The sequence below is a fragment of the Anser brachyrhynchus genome (genome assembly GCF_964034855.1).
Source record: "Anser brachyrhynchus genome assembly, chromosome: 3".
Lineage (NCBI taxonomy): Eukaryota > Metazoa > Chordata > Aves > Anseriformes > Anatidae > Anser > Anser brachyrhynchus.
Genome location: NC_137696.1, coordinates 48,665,509 through 48,692,411, shown reverse-complemented (window position 1 = coordinate 48,692,411; position 26,903 = coordinate 48,665,509). Strand labels below are relative to the sequence as shown.

Sequence of the window (26,903 nt, the reverse complement as noted above, 5' to 3'; positions counted from 1 at the left end):
ATGTCTGCACAGAGTGAAGCTTTTTAATTATTGAGGAAAACGCTTATATTTTACACGCACTTCCTTTTGTGTAAAAGAAATGCTCCAAGAATTAAGGAGTCTCTGGATTAAATACATTTCTCACTTCTTTCATTTATCTTTTTTCTTCCTTTAATGAACGGAGTTTAGTGACACTGCCTAAAGATTGTGGCCTGCCTGAAAAGTGTCTGTCCCCTATAAAAATATTTCTGTTCCAATTGGCTTTATTTGTCTGGTTATGTTTGAGTAAATAATTAATCTGATAGACCTCATCCATTCTGCTTGTATGACTGCTAAAACTCACTAGAAGTGTGGGGAAAGGTAAAATTCCAGTGCCGAGTTCTGCTGTCAGCTGTTCGTGTGAACTGCTGGGAGAAATATTTTTCTTTACCTTTCATAGCTCTAGTCTGCAAGATGCTTGCTTTTTGTGGGCAGTGTGGGCAGATCTTAGTCCAGAGCTAAGATCTGTGAAAGATTGTTTCATTAAGTGTGTTGTAGGTATTCAGCTGTCAAAACTGAACTTGAGTTGCATAAGCACAACCACAGCTTTTCAGTCTTGTGACTTGACTATTTTTGTATCTTGTGAAGATTACAGGAACATGTTACTAAAAACAGTGGTCTGTTTCTTTTTCAAATACTTAGCTTCTGCTCCAAAGGCAGGGTACGAGAACTTTAAAACTTTTCATACTTTAAAATGGGTAAGGATTCTGTGTTTTTTCAATCTCAGTTTTATAAACAACAGAATCACTTCATTTTTTCTAGGTGTTTCAAGTGAAGGAAAAAATTGTGAGCTATTAAAGTTTAGCAAAAATTAGCAAACAAGTAAAATCAGATGCTTTCTAATGGAAGGATCAAAAAGCTGTTAGTGTTAGCCGAGCTCACATAGAATTGAGAGTTCATGTAGGGCTACCAAATGGGGTCCTGGTGCCTTTCCTGGTCCTAAGTACTTTAGAAGCTAACATGAACTATTTCTTAAACTGCTTGCAAAAAAAGAGGGGGGTGAGGGACAAAACCCCAATTCTGATGATTATAATACAAATTGAAGTAATTAACAAGGGGTAGGTAATGGTTGAAGAAGGCAATTTCAGTGGCAGTTTAGAAAACATTTGACTAATGTAAGTTTCTAGTATATACATTTTATATATATTCCTGTAAATGCAACCAAATTGTAAATGTATATGCAAAGAAAACCAGCTGTTTTTTTATGTTTTACTTACACTTCTAACTTCTTGTTAGCAATTGCTTACGTGTTGATTGGCAACGGCCTGTATGATGAAGCCATACGACAATTTTCAACAATGCTACAGGTAAGCTTTCTTTTTGGACTCCTCAAGCTAAATATAGTATTTAAGAAAAAAAAAAAAACACTTTATGAAATTATCCGATCTAACCTATGGCTTTTACTAAACCAGATTGAATTAAGGGTTTTAAAAAGAGAATAACAGCTCTGATATTTATTTTTTGTCCAAGCATAAGCATGCTCTTAAAGTCAGGTGATTCAGCATCTTGGTTAGTTGGTGAGTATTTTTCTCATCTGTATGAGTAATTTTATGACATTTCATAAAAAAAGCATCTTCAGAAACTGATCTGTGCGAGACTGAAGTTCCTTTAATTACTGTCTTAGTGTGTAGACTGAGATCGTTTCATTTTGCTGTGTGGTGGGGGGGAACATGGGAGGAGATGGGCTGCAGTTGGGGCGTTGCTAGTAACATAAGGAGAAAACTGAGAGAGATGACTTACTGCTAGTGTCAAGTTCCACGTTGCGTTCTTAGTGATAATGCTTTTGTGTGCTGAGTTTATCCTTTTTCAGTGGTAAGCATTTGATGAGTTTGTAAGTAAAACCTAGCTAATGCTTCAGGATATTTATTTCTGATCAAGGTAAAGAATTCAGAATCTTCTATGAAGTTGGGTAGCCACTTTTAGAACAAACAAACAAAAAAAAAAGACAATAACAAAAACCCAATACCTAAACCTGATATCAAAATACTGTGTTTGTATGGCCAAGAACCTGTGACTACGAGAAGTATGTGCCTCTTTTTTGTTCTGAACTGCTTGTAGTGCACAAGTGGAAGTGGTGAAGTAGTACTGCAAGTATCATGAGTGTTTTAACTCAGATGGCATATGGCTCATACTTTGAGTGAAAGTATAGCAATTCAACAAAGTTATTATAGGGAACTTATCAGAGGACAAAAAAGCTATGAATCAGAACTTTTTTCAGTTATTTAGAGATCTGTCATTGGTTTGCTTCTAACGTAAGGAATGATTTAACTTTTTTCTAATGAAAAATCCTGCTTCTAAAAATCACAAGTTATAAAGCTCTTCCTGCCTTCTCTTGAGTAAGAAGGTAAGATAGAAAGTGAAGATAAGCAAGATATAACAACTGTAGAAAGTAATTGTGAAAAGTGTGCATGTAACAGAGTAGATTTGTAATGCACACACTTCAGTTGAAATCATGATATCATGATTGCATGCCTCAAAGAATGTAGAGTCATTAAGATCGTTCACTCTGTCTTCCATAAGACAATTTTAAATACACTTAAAGTAAGTATTGGAACATTTAACAGAACAAAACATTCATGCTTAGTCATTATATTAAAAGTAGGAAAGTTACCTGAACTTGACATTGGCACGTGTACAGTGGGATCAGCTGAAGTCTGGCAAACTGTCAGCATTGGTTACACCACTTATCTGTTGTTTAGTCAATGCAGTAATTTGTTTCCTGGCAGTTGTCCCAGGTAAATGAGACCAGGCCTATACTACAAACTTCCATAGCACAGCTACGTACCTGGTTGCAGGTATTTAAATAGGCAATTCCTGACTGGATTTCAGGGGAAACCCTAACTGCATAGGCCTACTTGTGCCAAGAAAACCAGTTCTGCAGTTGTAGTTCTTCACATTTGGGTGGGAAGCCATGGCCGGATTACATTTTATTGCACAAGATGTTGTTTAACTAATAGAACCCCTCACAGTCTAAACTCCTTTCGTTTCGTGTTATAAAACTAAATCATAAATACAACAAGAAGAAAGGAATATAAAAGTATACTTGTAACTTTTCTGTATCTCACTGTTGGGTGCTTTTGCTATAAAATAGTGTTTAAAATGCATTTCTCACATGAAGTCTCTTCTCTCCTATCAGATTTGTTGGAGATGTTTAGCTCTTTTTCCAGACAAATACTACCCAGTAATTCCAGTATATAAAACTGGAAGTTGTGAACATGTGAAAGTATAGGGTGTAATACAATCAGTGTAATATCTTTGCCTGGTAGCTGTGGTTGTTCATTGCTTGCTAGTTGATAGCAACAAGAATTAAACATTTATTGAAGAAAGATGCTTATTTTTTAACTGATCATTACATTTGTTTTTAATCTAACAGGAAGAACCAGAACTGGTTAGTGCAATCTATGGACGAGGGATAGCATATGGAAAAAAAGGACTCCATGTAAGTAGATGATTATTTAAAGTTATAGGTGACTGAATTATTTGAATATAAACTATAAGAAGGCCTGTTACAGGAGGAGCTTAGATTGATCAGTACATACCTATCAAGTTCTAAACTCAATGCTATAGGCGATGCAGAAGTGTCCCATTTCCTTCCCTTGGTAGGTGCTCTGTAACCTAGTGATCTAGTGGACCGTGCTACGCAGCCCATGGGTACATTCTTTGTGGGACTGTGAAAGTAAAGCAACATGAAGCAAGGATGCCAAAGGAGAATAGAGGAACAATTGTGAGTGGTGAATAGTAAGGCTGAGAGCTGGGAGCGGCAGCTGCTTGAAAGAGTTATCAGACAAGATAATGAGCAGCGTCTTCTAAAAGGCAGGTTTCTGAAGCCCCACAGAATTTATCTTTGTATCTGGTCTGTATTTGGAAATGAAAAAGTCTTTTATTGCAACATGGAAAATCATCAGCTCTTGCAGTCCAGTAGGCTTTATATTGCTTCTTGATGGACATGCTTCTTCAAATCTTATTGAACAAATTAATACATATCAAGTTAAATTACTTGCATCTGACGGCTCAAAATTTTCCTGAGCCAAAATAAGTTTTAAAGTAGATAGAGTTTATGTAGCCTGTTAACTCATGATTGAGTGGTCTCTGGGTATTCTAGAGGGAAGAAGAGTTGAGTAACTTCTTGAAAACTTCTTGTGTGTAGGATCTTTAATTCTTTAGTGGTGCTGACAGGAGCTTAAAGTCCCTCTTATTTGCATATTTTTAACAGCAGCCTGATTTTTTTTCTGAGTTTTTTTTAGATGTTGCTACAGTTTTGCTTCATAAAATGAGGTTTCTGTCAACAACACTTTTGAGACACAAAGATAGTGTTTAGCATGTTAAAACTGGTTATATAGCAACTTGCTATGTAACCAATCTTTTGTAGGTGAAGTAAGCCCCATCCTACAGTATACTGAGGAAAATATAAAAACTTAGACAAGACACTGATGCCATCAACTGATTGCCAGAACTCCTCAGATTGGCTTATAAATGGTATTGATGAAAACACCGGTGTGAGCGTGCGTGTGTTGGAGTTCATGTGAGAGCTTGAGCCAGCTTTGCTGCCAAGAATAAGTTATTAGAACTGCAACACAAAATTGATGTTTACAAGCAGAGTTCATTTTTCTTATAGCACATAGGTGTTTTTCAGCTATTTGTAGCATGCTGCATCTTAATCTTGTTAGCAAAGGTGTGAAAGGCGTTTAATGTAAATCGATGCACTTTCAGAGTCTTAGCCAAATTAATTGTTCTTCAGTGTTCAGAGTGTATTACTGTAAGTATGCACAGTTATTTATCTTGTTTATTTCTCTCCTTTTCAGGATATGAAAAATGCTGAACTTGCTCTTTTTGAGCTCAGTAGGGTAATTAGTCTAGAACCAGATCATCCTGAAGTATTTGAACAACGAGCAGAAGTGAGCATTTTTTTTTTATCTTTTCAGATCTTTGGAAGTAGTTGCAATTACACAGTGTTTTCAAGTATAATTTTCCATGTAATTTCTGGAATGTTTACTTTTAAAATTAAACATACACAGTATGGAGTTGCTATAGACAATAGAATAGCATATGTTATGTCTAAGTGTATAGTTATTTATAAAATATAAGATACTTATTTATAAATAAGTTTTTTAGTAATCTTGATCTAAAAATATGAAAGGCATTCATATAATTGGGACATGGGCAAATTTTGACAGGGGGGAATACTTTGCCTAAACTGAAAAGGTTTGAGAACATTTTAATTACGTTTTCTGTTGAGTGTGTTGGAATTACTTTGAACTACAGTATTTTGCTTTGTTTGTCTTGTTTCTATTCAAAATACTAAGTTCCTAAAAATGATGATGGTTGGAAGTATACTGGTATTTCAAGGGAAAGATGCTTTCAGATTTTCTATTTCATAAGAGTTTAGAAAATAAATAATAGAATTTTCTGTCCTGTTCTAGCAAATACAGTTATTCTGTTACAGCTGAACATGAAAAAGAATAGTCTTCATATTTCTAAACCTAATCCATTCAGCCTGCATGCTCTAAACTTATGTTTTTGTTGGCTCTCTTAGATACTGTCCCCACTAGGACGAATCAGTGAAGCATTATCTGATCTCACCAAAGCTATTCAGCTACAGCCGTCGGCACGGCTTTACAGGCATAGAGGCACTCTGTACTTCATATCTGAGGTTAGTGGATTTGGGTGGTTCTGTTTGGTTCTGGTCATGTGGGTGTTGCTGTTGTTGTCTTTTTTTTTTGTGTGTGTGTTTTCTTGTGTGTTTTTTATACCTGTTGCTACTTTTGTTCAAGACCATCTTTCCTATTTAAATGGAGGGGGGGGAAGCCTTGTTTACCCTGTATTTAAATTTCCAACAGTTCAAAGATATTATTCAAGGATTTCATCTGCATTTCTATTTAATGCAGAGAAGCAGAGGGCAACTACATGGTTTACCTTGCGTGCGTGTCTCCAATTATTGCGTGTTTGAGGAATAGGATATGGATAAAGAATTAGATTTATAGCCTCCAGTTGCATTTAAGAAGTATTATTAAATACCAGACTAAACAGGAAAAGTTATGGCCGTCACAGTAACTACTATATATGCTTAAAATCTAATATCCTGTTTTGCTATGTAATCAGTTTGTGTTGATTTTCTTATGCTTTGAAGATAAGTTACTCATTTTAAATTAAAGATTGTCTGAATTCTAAATAACTGACAGCTCACTGTACTCTGATCTGTCTCTGTGTCTAGTCTTTTTTTCCATTTACTTTGTTTTATACAGCACTCACCGAAAAGAAAGTTGGAAGTGCATTATCCATTCCTTATTTGTTGATATTCTGAGTGGCAGTTTACAATCATTGCTGCTTGGCCCTGAAAGTAACTTCATATGTCAAAGAAAATTCTGTAGTTTAACTTTACGAGAATACAAATATATATTACTCTTTATTTGTGTGGTGTTTCTTCTGTCATCTAAAATCCACTTTATCACAGGATTATGCAACAGCCCACGAAGATTTTCAGCACTCACTGGAACTGAACAGAAATCAGCCTATAGCTATGCTTTATAAAGGCTTAACCTTTTTTCACAGAGGACTCTTGAAGGTAAAGTTATGTTAAATAACAATTCTCTATTTGAGGTTATTTCCAAAAAATAGTTGTAGAAATCTCATTTGGTGTTGATATACATATTTCTCTCACATAAAAACTTTATAAAGGCAAAGGAGTACAAGCAAAATGAAAATGTTTTTGGTCCAATTCTAACAATGTAATGCTTCATAATATGACATGTAAGTACTGCTGGTCTTGATGGATATTGGTAAATCAGTCATAACTGATTATGTGTTTATGTGGTGCTTTCAAAGATGTTTGTATTTTGCATCTCTGCTAAGATCTGCATGGTTATATTAAACTCTTTTTTCATGAAATGGAGACTCCTTAGAGGAGTCTATGAATGGGAAAGGGATGAAGAGGAAAATAATGTTAAATTCTTTCTTGAATGAGCTAGAAACAAGCTATTATTCAAAGAAAGCAGGAATACAGAACCCTGCATCCGTACCTGTGTATTTTAGTTATAAGTTGATTCTGAAATGCTCATAAGTAAATAGAATCACAGAATCACAGAATCGTCTAGGTTGGAAGAGACCTCCAAGATCATCTAGTCCAACTTCTGCCCTAACACTAACAAGTCCTCCACTAAACCATATCACTAAGGGCTACATCTAAACGTCTTTTAAAGACCTCCAGGGATGGTGACTCAACCACCTCCCTGGGCAGCCCATTCCAATGCCTAACAACCCTCTCAGTAAAGAAGTTCTTCCTAACATCCAACCTAAACCTCCCCTGGCACAACTTTAGCCCATTCCCCCTCGTCCTGTCACCAGGCACGTGGGAGAACAGACCAACCCCCACCTCTCTACAGCCTCCTTTTAGGTACCTATAGAGAGCGATGAGGTCTCCCCTGAGCCTCCTCTTCTCGAGGCTAAACAAGCCCAGCTCCCTCAGCCGCTCCTCGTAAGACTTGTTCTCCAGACCCCTCACCAGCTTCGTTGCCCTTCTCTGGACTCTCTCGAGCACCTCTATGTCCTTCTTGTAGCGAGGGGCCCAAAACTGGACACAGTACTCAAGGTGCGGCCTCACCAGAGCCGAGTACAGGGGGACAATCACCTCCCTAGACCTGCTGGCCACACTGTTTCTTATGCAAACCAGGATGCTGTTGTCCTTCTTGGCCACCTGAGCACACTGCTGCACACCTGAGCATAGAGGGAACATAATTGCTTCCTCAGATTCTAAAATGAGCAGAGAAGTTGTTTCCTTTTTCAGTCAACTGAAACCAATTTGAGAAGCAAAGATGTAACTGTGATTCCTAAATTCCAACAGAGTGGATTTTTTTTGCCTTTACTAACAGCTTGGAATTCAGTAAAGGTTGTATGAAGAAAGCCTGACAGAACCAGGAGACAACCCAGAACTCCTGGGTTTCAGCCCAGTATCTTTCATAGTTTATCACTACCTTTTTTGTATCCAGGCTGGTATTTTCCCCTCACACACACACACTCAGTGTACAAGGTGAGAACTCCACGTTGTCATTGAACTTACTGTCTGTATCTTATCTCAGTCAAGTGAGGTATTTACAAATAATAGTTGGATTGAATTTCTGATTCTTGGTGTAGACAGCCAAAAGCCCAGAAAGTGAAAATGGAGATATAACTGACAAGAATAAATAATGCCTCAATTTTCAAGACAGGAACAATTCCTTCTTCTTTCAGATTTGCAAATTAACACAATTCTATGCATTCCTCCATCCCATTTTTTTTCTTCTTGGAGAAAGTATCTTACCCATTATTGCTCTTTCATCCATCTCTAATATTCTGGTTCTGAGAGACTGGAAATGCAGAGCCACTCAGTAACAGGCATACCTCTACTCCTGTTTATCCTCCAATAACTTACAGTCGGGATCAGACTGGTTCTTAAAGCAAGGCTGTACAGTTCATCTCTTAGGTTTTACTAGGCTTGCTGGAAACTGAGCTTTGGCTCAGTTTGGGAGGGTGTTAGTTTTTGGGGGGTGTTAATTTTTGAGTGAAAAGTCATTGCTTTCGGGGATAATCTTCTGGCATTTAAAACTTATCTAAAGCACACAAGATGGTCAGTAATGCTAGGTGACTATTGTACATTTTTGTTCAGTAAGTATTTTGGTGCTTCTAGTAGTTAGTACTCAGAATATATTTGATGCCTGTTCTAAATAAGAATCTTGATAGGGTTTATACTAACTCTGTACAGGTAACTTAAGTCTTACAAAGTTTCGATGAATAACTAAATCCATGACAAGTAATTATTGAGGATGCTAAAATGGCATGGAGGTAATAAGCGACAAAACTTTTCTGTTATCTCTCTATAGGAAGCCATTGAATCTTTCAAAGAAGCTCTGAAGCAGAAAGCAGACTTCATAGATGCATATAAAAGTCTGGGACAAGCCTACAGGTAAGGACATTCAGAAATAGTTTTAAATTTCTTCTGATTGTGTTCTTTAAAAAGCACTCCTAAATTTCACACGTTTCACACGTTACAAAACCGTGCAGAATCATGTGTCCTTGATAGCTCCTATGGCCAGTATGGCTATGTCAGCATGTGTTCAATACAAATAATTTTCAGGTTTGCTCTGTAGTTTTAATTCAGTCCCCAGCAGCTGTGGATCAAAGGTTAGGTGAATGGCAGATATCAGTAAGATGGGAACATAAAATAGACATCAAGTGAATATCTCTGCACATTGTAGTTCTTTTCCCAACCTGCTGTGTCTTGTCAGCTTTTTATTTCATATTTTAAATTACTCTTTTTGGAAGGTACTGATCTGCAGCAGAAATGCTGTTGCAGCATAAACATCTTCTGTGTATCAAGGGTTAAATGGGGTAGGGATGGTACACAAGCATTTAGTACAGATTTTAGTTATGTGGTCGTGTTCTCTTCAGGCTGTATGCTTCCTTCAGCATACAGAACGTGTAGTATTTACTGAAAGCAGTGAATTACACTTATTACGTTATTTTTTTATTATTAGCTTTGTGGACTTGTGCCTTATTTATCACAGTCTCTGCATTCTGAACTCAATATAATGGTTAGTTTTCTCTTGAGTTTTTCTGTGGTATTTGTTACTGTGGTGTGTGAATACTTTTCAGGTGCTAATGAATTGTCAGTAATTTAGCCTGGAACATGGGTAGGTGCCTTTTTACATTTCCAATAAATCCTTTAACTCTATTGTTCTGTGTTTGGATGTGAGACTCTCTCTCTCATCTGTTCTATCCTGTGTCCAAGAAACTTCAGTCTGAAGAAGTTTTACTTTGAGGGATGGGGGCGGGGGGGAAACAAGCTTTTTAAAGTTTCATTTTGCAGTGGATTGTTGTCTTACAAAGCAAAAGTCACTAAATCAGAGCATTCCAATCAGCTGAAGTATGTTGCTTTTCTCCCTTCTCACTGTCCACTACACTCAAAAGTTCTCTGGTCCTCATTAAATAATGGTAGAAGGATTGTAAAGGAAACTGTTCGTTTCTTGTTTTGCTTGGTTTTTGTTTTATTACACTTAATATGCAAAGCATAATTACTGTTGACTCTTCTAAAATGCTCAGCAGTTAGATAAGGAATCTCAGCCAACAACCAGAAGATGAATGGAATATTGTTTAATAACAGAGGGGACTATAACTAGAGGCCAACTATGAAAGTCTGAAATACTTTCCCATAAACACACAGGTGTTATGATAGGCAGAAATAATATCTGAGTTCTCCAGGACAGCCGTTAGTTAACTTTAGCTGACAGATTCTTTTTTCCTTCTAAAATTGTGTATTTTAAGTTCACACATTCTTTCTTCTACATTTCAAATATGGTGCTTAAAAAAATCTTTTAAAGATTTTTTTTTTTTTGTAGTGGAAGTAGGCAATTCTGAGTCTCTGATTTGTCCTTCTCCACATCAGTTATGGCATTTTACTTAATTTCTGCTTTGAGTCTAGTGACTTCTGTGTTCGTGCATGTGTTTGAAACAGAAGAGCTGTGGTTAATCACTGATCTATCTGAAAATTCTTTTTGGCAAATGTATTTAAAACTAGTTAATGTTGTTAGTCTTTTCTAGCATTGCTAGTTTGGATTAATTTCAGGTAATGTAATTTGACCTAGAAAGAACTTCAAGATCTTAAATTTTAAAAATCAGTCTCCTGGATAAATATTTGAGGAAAAAATTACTTGTGTACTATTTCTATTTTTGTTTATTCTGGATAGTAAAAACAGCCACAGAGAAACTAAAAGCTGTCCTGACCATGGAGTAAGTCGCTATGTTTGTTTGTAGTTTCATCTTTCAAACACCACATGCTTTCTTCTTATTCAACATTTTAAGTATTTTATATATTAAATAAAGTGCTTATATAAAAAGGTTAAAAGATCTGTCACAGATTTGCAAAAAATGCGTTCTTAGAAAATGCAGTTTTGGTTCTGTTAGGTTCTGAAAGCCATACTTAGAGTATTTTTTTAATGGTTTATGTCCATTCAGAATTGTGGAAAATTTTTGTGGTCTTGTGGCATTGCATATTAGAGTACAATTTTCAGCTAGTAAAAAACTGTGTGCAGCTGTTACTACCATTGAAGAACAGTTAGAGAATTACCGCTTTTCCTAACGAAATTTTCTATTAGTTTTGCATTCCATTTTAATGATATCCCCCATGGACACATGGAAGTAACTTTTAACAAGTAATCTTGTTGTCACTGTTACCTTCTGTATTCTTCACTTTATACTTTATGGAATTTCCTAGGGAACTTGGCAACTTTGATGCTGCTACAGAGAGCTTCCAGAAAGCTTTGCTGCTAAATCAAAATCATGTTCAGACATTACAGCTCAAAGGAATGATGCTTTATCATCATGGTAGCTTAGATGAAGCACTGAAGAATTTTAAGGTATGTAGTGTAAGACCCACTTTAAATAAGAAATCAAACTATTTTAACAAAAATGAGTATACAAGAAATGTTTAAAAAAAGACAAATTTCAAGTTTTACATTCCGAATGCAAATAGGAATGTGCATTTGAATTAAAATGCAGTTTCAGTCTGTCATAAAAGGTTTATTAAAACCTTACAGTTTAAAATTAAAAATAAAATTTGGCTAAAACTAAGATACTTCCTCTAACTGCTTTATGAATTTCTAAAACCCTGCTCTGGTTGAAATGTTTTATCTGTTTTTTGAAACTGGTAATTGTGTTCTAGCTAATATTTTACTTCAGGTTGAAACCTGAATGGTTTTTTGTTCCTGGGGGAAGAAAGGATTTAGTCTTCTCCATAATTTTAAGCTTAAACTATGCATATGAAGAAGGTTCCAGCGTTTTGGAACAATAATTTCTGAGGCATTTTCTGTGTTTTGAAACAACTTACAGTATGTAGTTATCCACTGACCTTGAAAAAAAAGTGCCTAATTCCATAGGTAAATAACATCTCACCCCTTTCCATGGACATTGAGTAACAGCCTCATTTTGGAAGCAGAACAATAATGATACAGACACGTGGTTAACATTTGCTTTCAAAACAATAATTGGAATGAGATGTGGACATGACTATATCCCTTTCTGAATGAGACTGCTTATTCCAAGGATAACACTTCCTTAGTCATTACATATTCCTCTTGTGTAACACAATTTGTAGATACTGGTATAATTGAAAAGATGCTTTAACTTTTAAGGCAGAGATGCTCCTCTAAAGAGAGGTAATTGTTAGAAAAAGAATCAGATCATTGTTTGAATGAATGAATGTCAATTTGCTATGTGTTTAACATATAGTAAATATTTGACTAACATAATGAAGTATACTAATGCATGAACTAATGAAGATATCACACCATTTCTCCAATCCATATCTTGAACTAGTCAAAAAAAAAAAACACATTAATATAGTGAGTGTTTCTTTCTAGTTTCATTCAACTCATGAAACTAGTGCTATTATCATTAGTGCAAACACTATCTACTTTCATAACAATTAGTGTGATCAAAAGCATATTTGCACTGGCAGTTCCTTTTCTTTAGTAAAGCTGGAAATGTTTTTCTTCACTAGCAGTTTAAGTGCCCAGAAGAATTTGAAAGAAACCTTTGATGGAAAGTACTTCTTAATAATCAGTAAATCTTTTCATTAGTGGAGGTCTTCTGATGAAACAGGTTAGCTTATTTGAAGATTCTCATTCTGTTTCTTGATTTGTGGGTGCTTTATTCCTTTAACCTTCTAGAGATGTCTACAGCTAGAACCATACAATGAAGTATGCCAGTATATGAAAGGACTCAGCCATGTTGCAATGGGACAGTTTTATGAAGGCATAAAAGCTCAGACTAAAGTTATGTTAAATGATCCACTACCAGGCCAGAAAGCCAGCCCAGAATATCTGAAAGTGAAATATCTCCGAGGTGAGTTGAATTTTTTTTTTCCTTAAATCCTGTAAGAACCCTGAAAGTGCAAGTGTGGTTATAATTATGGCCATTTTAAGGAAACATTGTACATCCTGAGGAGCACTGTAGAGTGTATCGTCCAAAAAATGTACACACTTGCTTGTTCATGCAGTTAAAAGCCAGCACCGTAAACCAAATGCATGTTTCTGTGAAATGGTAAAGTGGTACTTAGCTAAAGTAGGCTTATTTCTGTCTTGGAAATTAGCTAATAACAAAACTTGATTATTGAAGAGTAATACCTTATTTAAGTTATGTTGGATGACCGACAAATATATAATCTGTTTTCTGGTCTTACATAATTACAGAAGTAGAATGATCATGCAAACAGTATTTAATTTTATTTCTTTCCTCCAGAGTATTCTAGATACTTGCATGCACATTTGGATACCCCTCTTACAGAGTATAATATTGATATAGATCTTCCTGGAAATTTCAAGGACCACTGGGCCAAAAATCTTCCTTTTCTTATAGAAAATTATGAAGAACAGCCAGGGTTACAGCCACATATAAAGTGAGCAATTTTATTTTTTTTAAGCCTACTCAAAATGCTTTTTTTCCTGCTTGACTTTTAACAATGTTATTCTGAGGCACTTATACTGTGGAAATCCAGTGAGTGTAGGTTCTTTCCAAAATTGTAGTGACTGGAGTTGATTCAGTTCGTAAGAGAGGAAGAATGAAACTTACGATGACTTTTTTTCAATTTGATCTTCACATAAGCATTGTTTCACATGATTGTTTCACATCATACAGCTTTAATGATTTACCATTCTGTTTTCTTTGCAATTAATGTTAAGGCATTGAAAAGTTTGAGATGCTTAGTGCAGTGTTATGTAGCACCCTTACTACAGTTTCTTGCTATGTGCTAAATTTTATTTTGTTAGAGGTGTAATTTCTCAACTGTTAAATAGATTTGTTAATACCAGATGGGTTTCACTGGGAAAATATTCTCCAGTATAATTTAGATAACCAATATTTTAGGGGGAGCATAATATCAGTTAACAGAGCAGGGGATTTATTAGACTAGTCTTTGGAAATATGCACTTAAAGGAAGGATAGCAATTTCTCCTGATATAAATGAATTTATAGACATATTCTCACTTATTCCCTCTGTGTAAAAGTAATGCTGAGTTAAAAACGTATGGCTTTTGTGCTAAAATGATAGATTCTATTACATATACACAAGAAGCTTTTTCAGAATTAAGGGATAATTTGCAGAATAAGACTTCCAGTTTCTATATGTATGCTTTCCTTACTTAGTGTTGAGGCTTCTCAGGTAAGTGTGACGTTGAAGGACGGTGTATTATTGGTTAACTTTTAGTGCCACTTACTATGAGAAAGTCTGAAGGCGTAATAGTTTTTGACAATAATAAGATCAGTAGGATGAGGATTTGATTTGAGATACTGAGTATAACTGCCATATACTGTGTATGTTTAGTGAGGTGGGAGGAGAAATGAGTGTCAAAAAATTAATTTTTGAGTATTTCCCACGTGAACAGTATGGATTACCAGACAAACAAATTGTGTTTTATAACTTCCAGGACCTATGTTGCCAAGTTATGTCTGATGTATGTTTTTCTCCTCTGTAAGAGATGTGTTATTTCAGAATTTTGAAAGCTATAAGACTGATGTGCAAGAACTCATATGTGTAGCTGATCATCTGGGTTCCATGATGCAGTATGAGACACCAGGATTTCTTCCAAATAAAAGAATACATAGAGGTATACTGAAAAAGCTCTGTGAATTTAAGAATTAAAAAATTAATGTGGTTACAATTTAATGCCATGCCTTTCCTATCTGCAGATTGGTCTTAAGCTCTACTCACTTCAAATACTTATATAAAAAAGTTTAAAATGAAAATAATTATATCAGCAAATTTTCTGGAAAACACGTTCTCCCAGTTTTTGTTGATATGGACAGTTTTTTCTGTAAATACATCACTTCCCTGCTCCAGTTTTCCTGTCTGTACAAAAAGAAGTGTGTGGTTCTAATTGCTTTTCTGTTTTTGTTGTTGTTTGTCCTTCGCTCCTCCTCCTCCCAGCAATGGGATTGGCTACTTTAGAAGTAATGCAAGCTGTGCAACGGACATGGGCAAACTCAAAAGTTCGGATGAATGGGAAAACCAGACTGATGCAGTGGAGGGATATGTTTGATATTGCTGTGAAGTGGCGAAGGTAATGTTAAAGAAGAGAGAAAACAAGCCTTAAGTTGTAATAATTTTGCATGCTTCAATTAACCAAAGGGCTGGAGTCTGAACAGGTAGAACAATTGTTCTTTCTTTGCTAGAAACAGGTGAATAAACTAAAGGGAGTCAGTCTTAGCCTATATACTTGAATGTATCTTTGTGCATATCTTGACCCAATCTGAAGAATCCAATGCATTCCATAAAGGGCTTTGTAACAATAACTAATCTAAATGAAGAGCTCAGACTGAGGCATTCTGGGGTTAGAGGGATTCTTTACTTGGTGTGCTGTTTCATTTTATTTTTTTTAAATTCTTCATGGAAAAAGAGTAGACTAAAACAAAAGTGTGTCGCTAATGTGGAGAGAATGGATGAGTGTTTTGGTAGGTAAACACAAATAGATCATTCAAAGGTAATTAAGACCAAACCAAATAATGTGTGTTTTTTTAAATACCTCATTATATCTTCTATTAATTCTCAATTACTTTCACATTAAACTGTTATCAGAAGTAGAAATACTTTTTTTTTAAAAAAAAAAAAGTTCTACAGAAGATATTTTAAATCGTCTTGAAGACTTTTTCTTTTTTTTTTAATGTTTACTTGTTTTTTCTACCCCATCTCTATGGAAAAATTGCACAAACTGATTGCTGGAGACCTGAATCTGATTATCTCGTGCCATTGCAAATATCAATTATGTTTTTTTCATTAGTGTACAACTAGCAAGAACATTTTTTGCATAAATAATTGTTTGAATAAATTCATTTTTTGTTACGTTTTTAATCTATGAAGTTATTAGCAAAATACTCCATAGTGCTGCCTTTCTGAACAGCCTTTTGGAACATCTTGCTTTCCCATTTGGAGATTGATAGGGTTGGCAAAAGGATTGCTCTAGTTTTGTTTCAAATGCTGCCCAGTTGATTGAGCAGAAGTTGTCACAGTTAGTATTGTTTCTGAAACTGCTGGCCTTGAAGACAACAGACGTTTAACAGCAGTCTGTGACAATCTTGTCAGCTGAAATACTCAACGTTCAAACTTTTTATTTTTTGTGTGATTGATTCTCATGAAATAATTCACAAAAATTGCAGTAATATGGCCATGTAATGATGATCAGATTGGTCTCATCACATCAGGTTCCTCAGTAAGAAAAGTTACTAGCTTGGACTCTATAGATAAGACCAGTGGTCAATATAACTTTGCATCCTGTCAACAGCAAGAGCTAGTTGCAGGTTCATAAGAAAAAGTATAAAACAAGCACAAAACAATCATCCAGAATAGTTTCCCAGTCTGTCATAGTTTTCTGTGGCTTGTGCGTTTTCTTGAGTCAGAGGTGACCAATAACATACTCAGAGTTGTAGAATCATAGAATGAGGCAGAGCTTACATTTTTCTGCTGTTACTCTGGCAGTAACAGCTGCAAAGAGCAAGAAGGAATTGAGGCATGTTTGATTTTTTTTTTTTTTAAAGTCCAGAAAGACAAAATACAGCAGTCACCTCACTTGTGTTGGTTTAATTCTTTATAGGTTTTTGGTTCTTAAAAATCTCTCCTTAGTTAACACCAGTGCATTAGAAACTAGCATACTGCAACGTCAAGCTCCCTACTGCACCGTATTCAATTTTGACATGAAGATTCCCATGACCTTCCAAGCAGTTAAGTCAGAGGTGACTCAGTGGACCTGGTACTAGCCTTGCCCACATTTTTAGTTCTCATGCTGTGTGGGCATTTATTTTTCTTAATACATCACTGATACTGAACTCGTTAATACTTAAGGTGAGCAATTCTGATGCAAAAAATTCTCCGCTAGAGCAAGTGAAGGCTGCCATAGGAGGAATCATGTGTATACCTTTATCAGTAGGAAGACATTCTTGTTTGTCGATTTAATGGGTTCTGTTGGCAATGAGAATCAGATTTTTCTTTTGTTCTATGCACCCTAAAAATGGAATAATTGTAGGCACATTTGACTGAAGAATCCCAGTTACTGTAGGATAACTTATTTTCTTTGTTTATATGATAGTAGCAGCTAGAGGCCGCAGTGGAGTCCCTATTATACTTATTTCTTTTGTAAAGTAAAAGACAGTTGTGCTGCAAAGAGTCTATGGTCTAATAAAAGGCTAAAACAGGTAGGTGAAACAAACAAGAGGGTGAGGAAGGAATATAGTAACACTAGTGTTAATAGTTCTTGCGCAGATCAGCGAGGTATAATGAGCCAATTATTAGTAGCAATCAGATTGATAGCCACTTCTTAAAAATAGACCTGTGTGAGAGAACAAAGTTCAATTAGAAATATTACATGGAGTGAAACATGTGCCAATGTTAACGTCCTTTGTCTTTGTAGGATAGCAGACCCTGACCAGCCTGTGCTTTGGTTGGACCAAATGCCTGCCCGAAGCCTTAGCAGAGGTTTTAATAATCACATTAATTTAATCAGGTATGAGAGTTTTGCCAAACAGCTTTTTCACACACACGCTGTACCAAAATTTACTGGTTGTTCATGAAACAGCATGCACATTAAGGACATATGTATCCAATACTATATTATTTGCTTTAATGTTTATTTTTTATTTTCTAATGGAATATTTATTTATTGTGCACTCTTATTTTTCACTCATGACATTTTCTCTTCCTCCTGGATTTCAATTGTACAACTGAGTTACAGCAAGATAAAAAGTAGTACCTGGAAGGTGCATATTTTTACATGCTGTTTTTAATTCCCAAATGATCTATTTTTTACATTTAAGGTAAAGTTAATCACAGCTGTAATTATTGCAGATGATATTTCTTGAAGACTGTTGCAATTATAATGAAACAGAGCTGTTTTATTGCCTTTATTCCCAATTTATAACAGGGAGGAAACAGTTTCTTTAGTTGTTCTCAAAGTAGGCCAAATTAAAGCAAAGATGACAAATAAGTAACCTGTCAAAGGTAATAGGTGCATTTTCAAACAAAGCTCAAATTAAAGATTGAACCACTGTTGTACGTTCCATCTTCTCCCATTCTGCAAGACTCAGTATTGTACTCAAGGTAGTGCTACCTCCCACGAAGTGGTAGAAGTGTGAGAGACTCAATGTGGCAACATCACTGTCAATCACAGGAGCAGAGTGTTTGTAACTAAGTATGTAGCCGGATTACATCTTTTTATTTTTTTCTCCCCCACTATGGTAAATATTGAATCTTTGATCTGTCATTCTGCTTTTATATCTACTTCTTCCTTTTTTGAGAATCTGCTTGGAAAAAGCAGGACAAGGGAAGCAAAGCCTTCTCAAGAATTTTCAAGTAAAAAAAGTGATATTCTGATGTTCACAAAGAGAAACTAATGATAATTCCTCCATGCTCATCCTACCATTCTACAAGGCTCCCCTTTACTTTAAGTAGCGATTACAATGTAGTTTTAAACTCCAAATTGCAATTGGTGGTTGCCCTTCAGGGATATACTCATTATTGGACAGTCTTAGGCTTAGGCTTCTGTCTTCCCTCAAGTCAAGTGTTACATTTGGGCTCCAAACTCTGTCCATCTTTGCTGCATTCCTCTTTGCACACACATAAGCTCCAGCTGAAATCACAACAATCTATTCTTTGAGACAAGCGTGTCTTCCATGCTTCATCCATTTCTGTCTGTTTTTATTTTAAAATGGGAGAGGGGAAAGCTTAATTCTTAGGTAGACTAAGCTGGCAGAATACAAGGGCATTAATGTAACAACACTTGATTACTATGCTGAAATAACTTTTAATATTTATTCTGAAGAAGTGCACCCTTGTTCAAGATCTCTGTCAGCAACTGTTTTTCACAGCAAAGCACATTAATTACTAGTGTTCTCTGCTGATAGGAAAACAAAACTCACAATTTACTATTTCAGTTATTGTGGTGGTTCTGTAGAAATTTAAAATAAGCATTATGAACTTTGAGAATGATAGGCCCACAGTTTTAATCTTTTGGTTTTGGATCAGCCTTGACTTTTGGAGATCTCATCAGCATTTTGATTGTGCATTTTTTGACAGCAAATTAATGATTATCAGTGAATTACCATTTGGGGGCTTTTTTAGAGGGAACACTAGATATGAAGCAGCCTTAAGAGTTGATCATGGTTTAGTACTGGCTGCTGACTGCATCCTTTTTGATTCTAGGAAGCAATACTTGTTTGATGATTCTGCACCCCAAGTAATAGCTGTTTTCACAGAATCACAGAATCATCTAGGTTGGGAGAGACCTCCAAGACCACCGAGTCCAACGTCTGACCTAACACTAACAAGACCTCCACTAAACCATATCCCTAAGCTCTACATCTAAACGTCTTTTAAAGACCTCCAGGGATGGTGACTCCACCACTTCCCTGGGCAGCCCGTTCAAATGCCTAACAACCCTTTTGGTGAAGAAGTTCTTCCTAATATCCAACCTAAACCTCCCTTGGCGCAACTTTAGCCCATTCCCCCTCGTCCTGTCACCTGGCACGTGGGAGAATAGACCAACCCCCACCTCGCTACAGCCTCCTTTTAGGTACCTATAGAGAGCGATGAGGTCGCCCCTGAGCCTCCTCCAGACTGAACAACCCCAGCTCCCTCAGCCACTCCTCGTAAGACTTGTTCTCCAGACCCCTCACCAGCTTCGTTGCCCTTCTCTGGACTCTCTCGAGTACCTCCATGTCCTTGTAGCGAGGGGCCCAAAACTGAACACAGTACTCGAGGTGCGGCCTTACCAGAGCCAAGTACAGGGGGACAATCACTTTCCTAGACCTGCTGGCCACACTGTTTCTTATGCAAGCCAGGATGCTGTTGGACTTCTTGGCCACCTGAGCACACTGCTGGCTCATATTCAGCCGACTATCCACCAATAAACCCAGGTCCTTCTCTGCCAGGCAGCTTCCTAACCACTCATCTCCCAGCCTGTAGCGCTGCTTGGGGTTGTTGCGCCCCAGGTGCAGGACCCGGCACTTGGCCTTGTTGAACTTCATACAGTTGGCCTCAGCCCATCGGTCCAGCCTATTCAGATCATCCTGCAGAGCCTTCCTACCCTCGAACAGGTCGACACATGCACCTAACTTGGTGTCGTCTGCAAACTGGTTAGCTTTCCACAGTGGTTTGTTTCTGATTTCGAATTCCCTCCTGATGACTTCACATGGGGCTCACTCCCATCTGGAGTACTGCTTTCAGCTCTAGGGCCCCCAGCACAAGAAGGACATGGAAGTATTAGAACAAGTCTAATAAAAACGACTTTCTCTAATAAAATGACTTTATCTAACCATAGAACACCAGTCTTTTGTTCTTTGTTCCAAGGGAATAGGATAGTTAACGGTTCCTGACTTACTAATTTGTTATGGGCCCTACTGCCAGAAGCTCAGATAATACTTAGTAGCGTACTAACTTAATAATGTTTTGACATTCTGGCGAAGGGCATCCATTGTCTTGGAAGTATGTAAGGAATATAACTGCAAATACTGGGTGTAGTTCATACCAGTAACTACCATTTTTTCAGTTGTGCTGATTCAGTGTCTTATTGCACATAACATTCAGTATTCCTGTTTTGCCATGCATCTGTGCAGTTTATTTGGCAAAAATGAGGGCTAGGTAGCTCTAGGAGGGAGAGGGAGAGGAGTAATCTTTTAAACTAGCTAGCCACTGAAAGATTTGAAAAGTGGAACTTCCTTTCATTATTTTAGTATTCATGACAGATCTAGTCACACTGAGCTAATGCTGTCTCTAGTTTGTTTGATATAAATTGTACACCAGTAATTTCTGTGTGCAAAAGTATTTGGATTAGGTACTTGTTAACATATGCTTTTTCTTTGCCTCGGAATTCTTTGTATTTACAGTCCACTATTGAATGATTTCTGGCAAAAAAAAAAAAAAACAAAAATGTTTTGCTGTGGAGGCACTAGGGATCAGTGAATTCTGAATTCAAGATTCTTTTCCAGAATGGTATAGTGATTGAAGAGTGTCAGAAAACAGTTTTGTTTTAATTTGGAGAGCTTTTAATAGAAGGTATATAAGAGAAGTCTTGTACTTCACTATGTTTGATAGGCTTCCAGATCTTAACAGTTTCAAGATAGAAGTATATTGGCTATTGCTGCTTCTTTGTGGGTCTACACACAAGCACAACTCTGGCTGATCTCTCTTCTGGCAAGTGATCAAAGTTACCAAGTTTTATTTAAATTAGAGTGAATGTTCTTGAAAGTTTGAGTTATTTCTGTAGGCATAACAAGGATTTGGGATCAGCTAAACATTAATAATATACTCAGTGTTCTTACCAAAAAAAAAAAAAAAGTAAAGAAACTCTCTAGAAGAGTGCTGCTTTTGAAGTTTTGGTAGTAGTGCTTGTTAAACAAGGAGAAAGTGGTAATATACAGAAATTACATCTGACCACCCAGTAAAAGTCTTTTCTCAGTACTGCTGCTTCTAGGTAGCCTTATAGAACGATAGGTCTGGTTTGGATGTATTTTCCAAGATGCCACTTAATTAAAATCCAGTTCCGTATTCTGACATGCTTCTGCCTGTTGTACAGATTTTTTTTTATACAGATGGAAAATGATGGGACGTACAACAAGGGCAAATTATGCACAGAAATTTATCCTTCATCCTTTCTCTTTCTATTCCTCCCTCCATTTCCTATGTGCAGATTATGTATGTATTCTAATTCTGTTCAGGTTTTTAAAGACTGATTCTGCAATTACTCTGAGACCAGGCCTACTAAAGTGTGCGATGGTGGAGTGAGACTTTAGGGAGTTAAGCTGCCAAAATCACTTACTCAGAGTGAATAAAAGCTAGGTGTGAACACCTTCCTGTGATTGACAGTGGTTTTGCTTCCTCAGAGAGCGATAACGTTTGCTTTATAAAATCTTGTTTTGTAGACTGGGAGAAGAGGAAGGACTTCTACAAATGCAATAATGGTATGTAATTTTTCCTCTCAGAGTGGTTATATAATACTAGTAGGTTTTTATCAGGTTTTTATTTATACTTTTCTTAGTGTTCTGTGGGGGAAAAAAAAACTTGTTTCCTTGTTCAACAGTTACTGTTCCTAACTGTTAGGAGTCAAAGCAAAATTACTTCAGTATGTAGGTGCTTAGGTGAGTAAAGAAAACTGTACCTGGAAATGTGAAAACTGTACATGGAGAGCTATGTTAGAGCATATTTAGCACATATGTTGGCAAATACGTAAAATGGGGAATGTCAGTTTTCAAAGTAAATCAGTGTGCACACCGATAACTCTCTTAGCTCTGCAATTTCTACTAGTCTAAATAACTGTCTGAGAAAATTCTATCCTATTACAAATAGATAATTATCATATAGATAATGGATATACTGAAAATAGGGGAATACCCGTGAAATGCAGTTTATCTGAGAACAACTGAAAGTTGAACTTTTTGCAAGTTCACTTGGGAATCTACATCCAAAGTTGGGGATGGGCAATTTGCCATTTCAGAAAAACCTCTAATTCTTTCCTTTGATCTAAGAGCATCTGTGGATAAAATATTGTGAAATTTTAATGAACAATGTTTGCCTTAGCCCTAGAATGTTGGGTTGAAAAACAGAACTTTAAAGAGAAACTTTTCTTTTATTTTGTAGGGGACAGGTCATTAACATGCGGTACCTGGAGTACTTTGAGAAAATTCTTCATTTTATCAAAGATAGGATCCTTGTTTATCATGGGTAAACTTTTGATTATCTTTTTTCACTTCTCCCTGCGTGCTACTTCACTCCTCTGGTAATATTGATTTGAAATTTACATAATAATTAATTTTGGGAAGTCCAAGTGACGTTTCCTTAATTGTATGTTCTAGTTTTCATAGTGTCTATAGCTGTTATATTTCCTAATAGAAATACAAAATCCTATTATTTGCCACTTAACCTAATCGGAAAAATATTGTCAATTATGGTATACCTCTAATTAAATAATGGTATTAAATTTCTACCCACAGTTTTTGCATGAGTGGGTCTTAATTCTTTCTATAAAATATGACTCATTAAAGATATCTTCCCCCCGGTAGAATAGAGTACAATTCCTGGTAAAATAGACTACAATTTCTCTGAATATTAAGATTAATTGATTAAATGGAGGGATAAATCCCACCTTTTGGAGTGAGGAAAAGGAAGAATAGAGGATACAGAAAGCACTTTTATATAAAACTGGTGTTCGGCGAGTAGTTTTATCAGAACAGGAAATCTTTACTACCTTTTACATAGATGGGTTTGTAGACTTCGTGCTTAAGCAGAAGATGGTGGTAGAATCTTAAATAGAAGACTGTAGATAATCTTAAAATTGATGTTTATATCAATTTCAAACTGATCACTCTCTTATGAGTAAAATGTCTTCCCAAGCTGTGGCTTATTTGTGACAACAATGTTCTGACAAAGTTTAAAAAATTAAGAAACTCTTTAAGTCCTCTAATTTTTCTTTGGCCTGGTAATTTCTCTTAAATATTATGTTCTATTATTCTTTGTGCTACGTGAATATCAAAAATAAAAGTACAGAAGAGCTTTATAGCAGTTGAAAACATTTAAGTTTTAGAACATTTCTGATAGATACTGATTCATAAGCTTTGTAGTAACTGGAACGTCTATCTTCCATTGAGAGAAAGCTTTTTCAGGCTGAGCCAGTAGCCTTTGGGCTTGAACCAGAGCAATTTGTGCAGTGGTTTTAAAAAAATACTTCTGTTCTTAAAATCTGTGTACAGTCATAAATTTCAGAGAGCTAGTTCAATAGGTTTCTTCACTGTTCAGCTGTGCCTGCACCTGTAATATATATGTAACTTTTGAGGCTACACAAATGCATGCATTTTGGGAAGAGCATTTCTAACAGTGCTGATTTTCTTCTGTCTTCTCTCATCAACAGCCCCTGCCCCCACACACATGCAAGCACTGTTCAACACTTCAGAGTGGCCAGCCACAAAAAAGATAAACTTGAAGTTTCAAGTTGAGGTTTGAAACTGAAAAAATAAGCTGAGATGATCTAGGGTGGAAAGTTCTTTTTTGAAGAAAGTGCCTCTCTTATGCTAGAATAGGTGACCATGGGGTCAAGTATGAAGAAACTCATTTTCAGAAAATAAATAAATACCTTTCAATAACTCATTGTGCTAACCATCGGTATTGCTAATTAAGTTAAAGCTAGATGGATTTCTGAAAATGTTACACGTGCTCAACCATTGTGATTCCATATTTGATTATTTCTTTTTCCAGTGCTAATAATCCAAAAGGACTATTGGAGGTTCGAGAAGCTTTGGAAAAGGTACATAAAGTAGAAGATCTTCTTCCCATAATGAAGGTAAATCAAAGAAAACATTCAAAATATGCTGAAAATGGTACAGCATATTACGGGATATATCCAGTTCCCCAGAACGTAACCACAGGGTATAAACTTAAAAATGACGAACTGGAAACACTAATTCAAGCTATTTCTGCCTTACCAGCCAGAAAGGTTTGTGGTCAGATCTTCTGTAATGGGCTCACAGCATATGTGTACAGTATGAAGGAAAAAAATAGAAGATATGTCTGAAAGATTAGGAACATCAAAGGAACAAGTTCATTTGATGAACCTAATGTAGAGAAGTTGCAACTAAAGCTGGCTATAGTCACTGATAGCCAACCTGAAACTGTGTTTTACATTTTTGTGCTCTGGAAAAAGGAGTGAGGGAAACCTGCAGTTTTACTACTTGCTGGTGATGGTATCTGCAGAAAGGCTGTGGATCATGAGAGGTGCCAAATGAGTTATACTCTGATCTCAACTTAAGCAATGAGGCTTAAGCTGGATTTAAGTAACAAGTCGTCCCCTCTCCCGTAACTCCCTTCAAATTAATTTAGGATGACCCTTATGTAATTATTTGTGTTTCCCCAAACACTGTTACAAAGTATTTCTTTTAAAAAGATTGAGCAGAACTTCATTTAGAATAGAATAAAATTTGGGAAGGAATATTCATTCTAAATAGAGACCAACTCATAGCTTTCTGTTAGTATGTCTGCATCATGGTTTCATGGACAGATACCAAGCTGTCGCTAATCAGTCATTCTGACTGATTGACACAGAACAGTTCCTCAGAAGATGCTTTTACCTTGCTGCTACTGCTGATACACCAGTTTTGCATTTGCTCACTTGGGCGCTATAGGTATCTTCACAAAAGCCACATGGCTCAAGCGCTGAATTTTTCTGTGGGGCGTTTTTAATAGGTATTATAAATAAAAGGGTCTAAAAAAGTCATAGCTTTGGAAGTCCATCCTTTTTATACTCCTGTCTTGTTCTTGGGCTTTGAAGAAGAATCCACGTGAATACCAGCTGAACCTAAATAAAGTTGTGATGCAGAGACTGTAGATGTTAGGGTGGATGGGTGATTACATGTTGCCTACTGCCACATGAATGTGCAAATACAGCCCTGTAGAGCACTTCTTATGGCTACTATAGAATCATAAGCCAGAAAAAAGAGAAAAGAAATCCTATTAGTGGAGTTAAAAATACAGGTTACTCCAAGACAATGATGAAAATGTATAAACATAGTGGACTATACATGACTTAGTTTGTTATAAATGTTTCTAAGAACTGGCAGCAAATATTTTTCCTGGTTTTCATAACCTGTACGTTTTGCTCTGGTTTGAATCAACTGTATCCTATTCTGAATTGCATCTAAGTGGAATGCTGTTTCTCATTAGAGGCTTTTAGATTTGTTTCTTCAAAAATAAATGCAGATTCTCTTTAAACATAACATTCTGGATCATAAGTTCTATCTTAAAATAAATAATTGTCCTAGTAATTCATTCAACACTATTGCACAATAGTCATTAATAGTGCCTGTATAAAATAACTGCCTGCTAATATTGACGCAGTTTGGTTATTCAGATAGCTGAGGAATGTTGTATGTCAAAAGCTGGGCTTTTGGCTTTACTTAAATACAGTTTTGCCTGGTTTATACAATTCTTTGGCTGCAGTGCTACATTTAGATAATGTAGCTTTGTAAAATTCTTAAACTCTGTGATATTTTTCCTTCTGATGAGGATAAACATTAATTGAAATTGGATCACAGTTAACAAAGTGTTGCTATGAGATTGTATTCTGGAATCCACAGTTAAACTAATGCAGCTACTTCTTAGTGTAAACATAAAAGGCAGACTTTCAGATTCCTGCTTTTGCATTTACATTGTTTCACCAAATGGTTACTGTCAACATGCAACTTGGGGAGAAATCTGTGCAGTTCAAATTGTTTTATACAGTTGCTTTTCACACATCATGTAGTTTTATATTCACTATATAGTTAAAGTTGAATGGCAAAATGCCTTATTCGGTACTTAAGATTTCCATCCAGTAGCAAATGAAGAATGAATGAAATAATGTAGTTGACAGTAACTCTTTGCACTGCTCACCCAGCTTGTCCACTTTCATTTCTTCTCCAGTTGTAAGTGTTTCAAAACAATAGAGGCAGGCTGTCTCTTTGCATTTACTCTAATATTACTTTTTTTTTTCTTTTGAAAGCAGTTTAACAGTAAAACAAGAGATGGGTTTACTGTGAACACAAAAGTCCCCAGCCTTAAGGATCAAGGAAAAGAATATGATGGATTCACGATTACCATAACAGGAGATAAGTATGTTTTGGGGGGCTCAAATACCTTAAGTAATGATGAAGTATTGAAGTATTTATCTTCTCAAATGCCATTTCTACTTGCATAAAGTGGCATTTGTTTTTTCACTGGTGACATTCTTGCCACCATATTTTTTTAATTTTATTTCAGCACTTCTGATTCCTGTTGTGTTCCCTGACAGAGAGGGAATATGGTTAGTAATTATGGAGTTCAGTTGAGATGATTCTCTAGCATAAGTGAAGAGATA

The 26,903-nt window shown here is 36.2% G+C and overlaps 1 protein-coding gene across 2 annotated transcripts in view; it reads left to right on the top strand.

Annotated features, from left to right (window-relative positions):
• TTC13 (tetratricopeptide repeat domain 13) overlaps positions 1–26,903 on the top strand; it is a 39,862-nt gene that overhangs the window by 5,582 nt on the left and 7,377 nt on the right. The window contains exons 4-18 of one of the 2 annotated variants that reach the window (XM_080585205.1): positions 1,255–1,325; positions 3,392–3,457; positions 4,821–4,913; positions 5,552–5,668; positions 6,470–6,580; positions 8,871–8,953; positions 11,261–11,402; positions 12,714–12,888; positions 13,285–13,441; positions 14,518–14,648; positions 14,969–15,101; positions 17,442–17,534; positions 22,661–22,744; positions 24,272–24,356; positions 26,553–26,659. In XM_080585205.1, the coding sequence (XP_080441331.1) occupies positions 1,255–1,325; positions 3,392–3,457; positions 4,821–4,913; positions 5,552–5,668; positions 6,470–6,580; positions 8,871–8,953; positions 11,261–11,402; positions 12,714–12,888; positions 13,285–13,441; positions 14,518–14,648; positions 14,969–15,101; positions 17,442–17,534; positions 22,661–22,744; positions 24,272–24,356; positions 26,553–26,659 (1,648 nt within the window). Of the gene's footprint in view, positions 1–1,254; positions 1,326–3,391; positions 3,458–4,820; positions 4,914–5,551; positions 5,669–6,469; positions 6,581–8,870; positions 8,954–11,260; positions 11,403–12,713; positions 12,889–13,284; positions 13,442–14,517; positions 14,649–14,968; positions 15,102–17,441; positions 17,535–22,660; positions 22,745–24,271; positions 24,357–26,549; positions 26,660–26,903 lie in introns of both variants that reach the window. The other variant, XM_080585204.1, reaches the window with a different exon arrangement.